Source organism: Priapulus caudatus, unplaced genomic scaffold, assembly GCF_000485595.1.
Source record: "Priapulus caudatus unplaced genomic scaffold, Priapulus_caudatus-5.0.1 Scaffold1246, whole genome shotgun sequence".
Classification (NCBI taxonomy): Eukaryota; Metazoa; Priapulida; class Priapulimorpha; order Priapulimorphida; family Priapulidae; genus Priapulus; species Priapulus caudatus.
Window position 1 is genome coordinate 8,785 of NW_014578307.1, and position 8,684 is coordinate 17,468.

At 45.5% G+C, this 8,684-nt stretch overlaps 2 protein-coding genes across 2 annotated transcripts in view; one reads left to right on the plus strand and one right to left on the minus strand.

The window, feature by feature from the left end:
• LOC106815950 overlaps positions 1 to 286 on the plus strand; it is a gene marked incomplete at its 5' end in the record, with an annotated part of 6,875 nt that extends 6,589 nt beyond the window's left edge. The window contains one exon of the mRNA XM_014820486.1: positions 35 to 286. Within this exon, the coding sequence (XP_014675972.1) occupies positions 35 to 286 (252 nt within the window). The remainder of the gene's footprint in view (positions 1 to 34) is intronic.
• Positions 287 to 2,090: 1,804 nt separating this feature from the next.
• LOC106815954 (E3 ubiquitin-protein ligase RNF181-like) lies at positions 2,091 to 8,314 on the minus strand. The gene is made up of 5 exons (XM_014820491.1): positions 8,096 to 8,314; positions 6,226 to 6,350; positions 4,986 to 5,058; positions 2,726 to 2,837; positions 2,091 to 2,247 (listed from the first exon to the last, which is right to left on the minus strand). The coding sequence occupies exons 1-5, from the start codon at positions 8,173 to 8,175 to the stop codon at positions 2,188 to 2,190; spliced, it is 450 nt and encodes a 149-aa protein (XP_014675977.1). The 5' UTR covers positions 8,176 to 8,314; the 3' UTR covers positions 2,091 to 2,187.
• Positions 8,315 to 8,684: the final 370 nt, after the last annotated feature.

Genomic DNA, 8,684 nt, shown 5'->3' on the forward strand with positions numbered 1-8,684 from the left:
ACGATCGCATTTCCCACTGTTCCCTTGTTTATAGGTGCGCAAGCGGCGCATGCAGCTGTTCCCGTTGTTCGAGGATTACGACTGCGTGCACAACGGCACCGTGTCGCGATCGCAGTTCCGCCGAGTGCTCAGCGAACTCGACCTTGGGGCGCTCGTCAGCGAGCGGGAGTTCCTGCTCATCTTCGAGAAATTCGAGGTCAAGGTCGGCGGCAAGGTCGACAGCAACTACATCGCCTTCTGCGACATGATCTACGAGCTCGCGCAGTTCGAGCGCTGGCGCCCCTAGGTGGCGCCACCGTCGTCGACCGTAGGTGGCGCCACCGTCGAGAGCAGGTGGCGCCACTGTCGAAATGCAGGTGGCGTCGGCGAGGGGCGGACATGCGCCGTCGTCGCGCCAAGACGGACGTCGGAAAATTGTTTCTTTTTTTTTTATTAGTTTTGTTTGTGTTCGTTAAATAAGAGTTATCTAACGGCCGGATGGTGATATTCATTATATATCACGCGCCGGTATCACAGGTGTTATCTTATTATTATATCTTGTAAGAAGGATATTTTTAAACATGTATTCAGAAGAAAAAATTCCAAAAGATAGCAATATTATATAATATATATTATACATTAAACATCTTGGATAAAAAAGACAGTCTTTCTTAACTTACTTTGCACGGAAGAAAAATTCCAAAACAAAAATTGCCAATAAATTATATATTATACATGAAGTGTCTGAAACAAGTCTTTCTTAACTTGCTTTGCATAATATAGCGATTCGTCATTCTAGCTTCGTTTTTGCTGTTCAAGCCACGAATACTTGATTACTGTATACGCTGTATATTTCGTAGTGGTTTAATTTTCGCGAATTTCGCGAACGCGACCGCGAAAATAACAACGCGAACAATTCATAATTCACCAACCGCGAAATTAACCGCTCGCAAAATTAACTGCTCGCGAAATTGTCCGTCAAGTCTGAATTCGCGAAAATATCTGTACGCGAAAAATATGGCGTATACAGTAGTTGACAGATGTCTCAACAACTCCATTCTGTCAATCTCCATTCTGTGTCATCGACCGCGACATTGAACCGCGCTGCGGCGAGGCACCAACAATAGAACGATCGATGATAGCCGTCGCTCAAAGCGAAATGTTTACCGTACGAGTTTTACGAATGCAACGTCGGGCAAGCAATCGCGCGTAATCGAATTTCGCGTCTCGGTCGCCGTCGCTCTGCCGCTTTACTTTCGGAAACTACGCGCGAGAGACGAGGGGAAAAATCAATATTTTTACATCGCTGCGGCGAAACGGTCGGCGCGCGTTTTCTTTTCCTGCTGCGGCTTTTCGATCTAACCGCGGCGACGTTTTACGCTCGGAATCGAAAAAAAGATTGTACGCTCTCGCTTAATCACCGTTTGTGCGTTCGCGAACGAATATGAAGTGTAGAAAAATATATATACAATATGTAGACATATTCCCTAGAAATAAAGGCAAGGCCAGCATGCTACATATGCATGGCTAACACTGCTTAAACCACGATGCTGATAAACCTATTTTAACTGAAAATATGATGGGAACCCTAGGGTCATTAATTTTAATCCTTTTAAAACTCACGAGACTAAATTCCCAGCCGCATAAAACAGGATATCAAGTGGTAGTGTTACTTCTGCTTCCACTGTAACAAGTGCACGCACACGTACGCACGCATGCAGGCACACGTACATACACGCAACGACACGCACACAAGTGCACACGCTGTCATTCTCCTCGTTCCTGGAAGCCATGGATGCTGAGCCAATCCATGGATGCTGGATGCTGAGCCAATCCGTGGATGCTGGATGCTGAGCCAATCCGTGGATGCTGGATGCTGAGCCAATCAGTGGATGCTGGATGCTGAGCCAATCCGTGGATGCTGAGCCAATCAGTGGATGCTGGATGTTGTTTCATTAGAGGATGCTGGATGCTGTGTCGTTAAGCCCGGCGCACACGTGAGTTATTTTACTCAAGTAAAATAACGCATGAGTCATTTCACTCACGTGTGCGGCGGATTTTCGTTGAGTAATTTGACTCATGCGTCATTTTACTCACGTGTGCGGCGGATTTTCGTTGAGTAATTTGACTCGTGCGTCATTTTACTTGAGTAAAATAACTCACGTGTGCGCCGGGCTTTAGTGTATGCTGGATGCATCAGTGTGCGACTCATCCGAACATGCTATCATGCAGCTGCTCTATCCTTGCTTCACGGTCCTTCGCTCGCCCCTTATAGAAAAAAACACGACAGCATGAGACGAATAAAGCCGCCACACAGGCAACACGCGTACCTGCATCTCTCACAACCCCAACTTCAACCCCAACTCTAACCCCCAACCACAACTCCAATCCTGACCACAATCCTGACCCTAACACTAACCCCAATTCCAACCCTAACCCTAACCATACCCCTAACCCCAACCCTAATCCTAACCCAAACCCTAACCCTAATACTACTCCTAACCCTAATACTAACCCCAACCCTAAGACTAGCCCTAACACTAACCTCACCCCTAACCATAACCCTAGTCCTAATCCTAACCCTAACCCTAATACTACTCCTAACCCTAATACTAACCCTGACCCTAAAACTAACCCTAACACTAACCTCACCCCTAACCCTAACCCTAACCCTAACCCTAACCCTAACCCTAACCCTAACCCTAACCCTGACCCTAATCCTAACTCCTCGTCTCGTCTCGCTCACCTTCTGTCGTTTGAACTCCTCGTAGTCGGTGTCGTCGGTCGGTAGCTCGTGTCGACACACGGGGCAGGAGTTCGTCTGCTGCAGCCAGGGCAGTATGCAGGAGGCGTGGAACCTAGTAAACACACACAAACACATGCTCAACTAGTAAACACACACAAACACATGCTCAACTAGTAAACACACACAAACACCTGCTCAACTAGTAAACACACACAAACACATGCTCAACTAGTAAACACACACAAACACATGCTCAACTAGTAAACACACACACGCGCGCACACACACACACACGCACGCACGCGCGCACGCACCCACGCACACGCACACGCACACACACAGAGTGACACAGAGACATAGATTGCAAGGGAAATAAATGCGGCAATAAAAATAATAAAGGAGGCAATCACGCACACGAACGGTTCACAGCAGCTGAGACAGCAGCTGAGACAGCATCTGAGACAGCAGCCGAGACAGCAGCTTGATAGGAAGCATAGTTAGCAAGGAAAAGAAAACTGCAATCTACGTCTCCATGTCGCAATATGGAACTGCGCTTTCACAACACTGCAGCAGTACCAGCGCCTGCCACATTCCCCCCCCGCGGAAGAAGAATTAGAAGGAGGAGTCAGTTGTATGAAGGATTTAGGAGTCGTGGATGAAGAATTCAGATTCTTCTTCCGTAAAGCTTCACACAACCGACTCCTCCTTCTAATTCTTCTTCCGCGAATCTGAATTCTTCATCCACGACTCCTAAATCTACTTCCGTGTAAAGCTGTGGACACACTAGCCGATTTTTCATGCGATTGAGCCCCCCGGCTGAGTCGGCTAAAATCGCCTAGTGAGTCCAGTGAGTCACAGTCGATTTTCGAGTTGCCCGAATCGAACATGTTTGATAAAATCGGGCGATTATTTGAGTCGCGCGACTATATACAATGCGCGCCCGAACAATGAGATACTATACAATGCGAGTATACAATGCTCTACTACGCGCGCCCGAATGTACGATTCATCAGCCAATCAAACGGTGCCATTTTCAATCATGTGACTATCAATCTAGGTCAACTCTCCGATGAATCGCTCTGAAATTCGCCTAGTGTGTTCACTAGAGTTAGTCCACTCAGCCGGGCGGCTCAATCGCATGAAAAATCGGCTAGTGTGTCCACTACTAGTGTGTCCACATCGGCTAGTGTGTCCACTAGGGAGGCACAGACTGTGTGAGCTTTCCGTCTCAACAAGACTCGGTAATCCGGCACGATACTTAAACTCGCACTCAAAATTACCGAAAAACCTTTCCGAATTCGTACCGCGGTCACGCGTGGGTAAACCTTAAGCCCCGGAGACACTAGGCGATTTTTAATGCGATCTAATCGGGCGAGTAAAGTCGCTTGGCAAAATCGCCTAGTGTGTCCATCACCGCGACCGACGATTTACAGCGGCGACTTAGTCGCCCGATTCGATCGCATCGATCAGAACGTTTTGATATTATCGCGCGACTTTTTAATCAATCGCACTTCAGTCGCCTAGTGTGTCCACTTCGTCGATCACTTTAACCCGACTGAAAAATTCACTAGTCAATCAGTGTTGTTCAATGATACTGACGTAATTAGACAAAATGGCAGCTTCCATAGAGTCAACGTGGTCCTCGTCCTCCGACAAAGTGGCAGAATTGATCACTTTGTGGGAGGCGAATCCCCTCTTATACGATGTGTCCCTGTCTGAGTACAGGGACAGAACGAAGAAGGAGGCCGTGAAGGTTTCGATGGCGGCGAAGCTCGGCGTCACCGGTAATTGACCGGGGAAAATTGATAAACAATACACGCGTACTGTAGGCCTAAATTAAGCACTGGTACAAAAATACAAGTCGCTTCGCTACCTCGGTTCTCCCACCATTTCTTTGCCTCCTCATTCTTCTTATAGTGACATAAACTGCCATTGCAATCGCAATTTTAAATTTTTTCTGATTTTTTTTTCTTTTTACTGGACGCTGCCATTTTGTTCGTTTACGTGGTGGCGTTAGTGCGCGGTAGGTGGCGGTAGGAACTCGCCGTCAAAAATCGCGTAATGTTTCCACTCGACTCGCGCGATCGAGTCTCACTAGAATTTTCGGGCGATAAAGTCGCGCAACTAGTCGTCAGAAAACATCGCCTAGTGTGTCCGGGGCTTTAACAGACGACGTGTGCAATATTACGCGAGTCGTTAGATCGCGCTACTACGTTTCGACATGCTGTACAGAGATTCACGACCTACGGCTAGTAGGTACCTGTGTTTGCAAGGCATCGCTTTCAACATGTCATCCGGAGCGAATTCCAAGAGACAGACCGGACACGGTTTTCCTGCAACGGAAATCAATAGATCAATAATCAATGACATATATAGATTAATGATCAATGACATATAGATCAATAATCTATTACATATATAGATTAATGATCAATGACATATAGATCAATAATCTATTACATATATAGATCAATAATCAATTACATATATAGATGAATAGACAATGACATATATAGATCAATAATCAATTACATATTATATAGATCAATAAATTGATAAATATATATACAGTGTGACCTGAAAATGATGTGTAGTACTTGAAAAGAGGACCGTGTATGGTTCAACACAGCTCGCATATAAATAATTTTTATTAAAGATGCACATAAGAATAGATCAAATGCTCTTTTTGAAACAATATTTGAATCAGCTGGAAAGAAAACTGTGGCACATACATGCTTAGGGAAAAATTGTTGACAGGATCCTACATGCTTAGGGAGAAATTGTTGACAGGATCCTACATGCTTAGGGAGAAATTGTTGACAGGATCCTACATGCTTAGGGAGAAATTGTTGACAGGATCCCCACACTGAGTGCTAACTGCCATGCGATACTTCCCCTTCCTCTACCGCCTCTACTTTCTCCACCTCCTCTTATATTATAAATTCCTTGATATTCTTCTGTTCCTCTACTTCCTGCGCCTTCTTCCCTTCTCTACCCTGTCAATCCCTTCTCTTCCTGCCTCCACTTCTGACCTTCTAACTTCTCCCAACACTCTATCTTCTCACTTCCTCTATCTTCTCAATCCATCTATCTTCTTGATCCCCTCCTTTGATGCCTTTCACACTGTCAACCTTCTCCCCTCTTCTAGCTTCTCCACCTTTCCATGTTGCTGGACCTCCAGACAGACAGACTGTTGATATACAGAAAGGCTATGTAGCTGTAGATCTTGTATCAAAGGAGCCTGTAATAGGCCCTATCCTAGCTTAGCACACTTGCAAAAATAAGGGCCGGGGGCCCAAACTAAGGCACGAAGGGTCGTTGTCGTATAATGGCGTATAATATGTACCCGAGGTAACTATCTGATATGGTTAGGGTTAGGGTGTTAGGGTTAGGGTTAGGGAGTAGGCGAATTACTCGCCGACACCTCGGGGACTACATATACGACAACGACCCCTTCAGCCAAACTAGGATTGTGCACACTATGTGTTTGCTCCACTCACCTAGATCCGTCCCTGATAGGCTGTACGTAGGGAGCTGTTCCACTGCCTCCTTCGAAGCAGGCGGCGCCTTTTTCTCCCCAAACATTTGTCCCTCCAGTGCGGCAACACCCGAGTCCAGCAACAATCTAGTAACGACATCAACAGAAGCGAAAAATTCATTATCTCAAAAAGAACGTTCCACAGCTCAATTTTGTGCAAAGTCATCATCACCACCAGCAGCCGAGACATATTAATATTAGGTGTTACAGAGTGCGGATAATCGCATAGATTAGGGTTAGAGGTCTGATGTAATGGTACTTTTAGACAGCTCCCTCAGAGTCACTGTAGTCTGTAGTATTATTTACTATTAAACTCAATACTAGAGCTGAGAGGGTCTATGTCCCCCAGGGTACTGCCGGAATGTACCCTGGGTACGGTCCGGTATATCGGAACGTACCCTGGTACTATCTAATATGCCGGACCGTACCTCGCCTACTCCACTAACGAGTCTAGGGAGTCGCCTACGCCTACTTCCTAACCATATCAGATAGTTACCAAGATACGTTCCGGTATACCGGACCGTACCCAAGCCCAGGTAGATACGATAATGTAACCCAAACACAGGATAGGGTTACAATGCGTCCCTATCCTTTTGTGTGGAGGAACCCCTGAGTGAATCACTCAGTGCGGTTTGCTGGTGCGTTTTCAGAGACTAGAACTTTCAAACTGGGTTTATTCTAAACACGAACCTTTCTCCACTATCCTGGAACTTACTATGTATCACAATACTCTGTATTAAACTAATATAACCTGTTACAAAAATTCGAAGTGACGAGTGGCAGATATATTGAGCGCCATTTCTGTTGACCTGTGACGTACGCATTCCCAATGCGCATAGTGTTCGGCTAACTTCGACTCCAAGATCGAATGTATTATTGCTGTCAGTCGTGACGTCATGACAAAGTTAGCCGAACGATATGCGCATTGGGAATGCGTACGTCACAGGTCAACAGAAATGGCGCTGGAAGAATCGCCGCTCGTCGCTTCAAATTTTTGTAACACGTTATATTAGTTTAATACAGAGTATTGTGATACGTAGTAAGTTCCAGGATAGCGGAGAAAGGTTCGTGTTTAGAATAAACACAGTTTGGAAGTTCTAGTCTCTGAAAACGCACCAGCAAACCGCCCCGAGTGATTCACTCAGGGGTTCCTCCACACAAAAGGATAGGGACGCGTTGTAACCTTATCCTGTGTTTGGGTTACATTATTGTATCTAAGGCCCAGGGTATGCTGGGAGACATAGACCCTATGAGCAGTACTAGAGCTATAGAGTTGCTAGCTCTAGTAACCATAGCCCGCGTACAGTTGCCGCTGTAACTGCCACCAGCGGCAACTGTACGCGGGCTATAGTTACTAGAGCTCATAGGGTCTATGTCCCCCAGGGTACTGCCAGAACGTACCCTGGGTACGATCCGGTATACCGGAACGTACCCTGGTCACTATTTGATATGGTTAGGGTTAGGGTTAGAGTTAGAGTTAGGGTTAGGGAGTAGGCGTAGGCGACTCCCCAGACTCGTTAGTGGAGTAGGCGAGGTACGGTCCGGCATATTAGATAGTACCAGGGTACGTTCTAGTATACCGGACCGTACCCAGGGTACGTTCCGGCAGTACCCCGAGGGACATAGACCCTCTCAGCGTTACTACTACTAGAATATAAACCGACCAGGCTCTCCGACTGTTACACGGCGGAGGTTGTGGTTACGACTGTCCGACAGTGCGGAGGGTACTCCGACTGTTACACCTCTCGCCACGTAGTGTTAAGCGAGAAGGAAACTTGTGGCTACTAGAGCTATAGAGTATAGTAAATTAGTATAGAGTTACTGCTGCATACCTGGCTAGGTGTAGGAAATGATTTGGTTGCTCTCCCGGTCCGAGAGGCTCACAGTCATGTTCATCAAAATACGACGCCATACTAACATCGAAATATGCAACAGATTGATAATATGAGTGACAGCAGAACTGCCAGTGACCCGTGACTAATTAATTATACATTTCCAGCTGACTTGCACTTATTCTAGTTGTACTTGTAGTCAGCAATGTTTACTGTGGAGCGACATCTTTTTTATAGTGCTGCCGCCTAGTGTCTGTTTTTAGAAATAAAATGCTTACCCTTACTTTTTTTATAATAGAAATATCTAAATCACATGCACTTTTAACGTTTAAATAATAAAATGATTGTAAATAAACACGAAATGTATTTAGTCTTAATGTTTCTCTACTATATATTACCGATAATTATCTATAAATGCCATTCAAATGCTCCTCTGCAACACACAAGTACACAACATGCACACCACTGTGCACAAACAAAATTATAGAATTTTTGGTTATAATTTTGTCATTTTAATGTTGTTTAACAATATTAATTCTACAACAAATTTACTGTTATGAACATATATACAGTCTACGTCAGTACGTAT

Excerpts from the sequence above, each read along its gene's own strand:
- LOC106815954 (XM_014820491.1), bottom strand. The coding sequence starts at position 8,175 with ATGGCGTCGTATTTTGATGAACATGACTGTGAGCCTCTCGGACCGGGA. Across the intron at positions 5,059-6,225 it reads CCTATCAGGGACGGATCTAG|GAAAACCGTGTCCGGTCTGT; the intron begins GTGAGTGGAGCA and ends TTTCCGTTGCAG. Across the intron at positions 2,248-2,725 it reads AGGAGTTCAAACGACAGAAG|GGGCGAGCGAAGGACCGTGA; the intron begins GTGAGCGAGACG and ends TTTTTCTATAAG.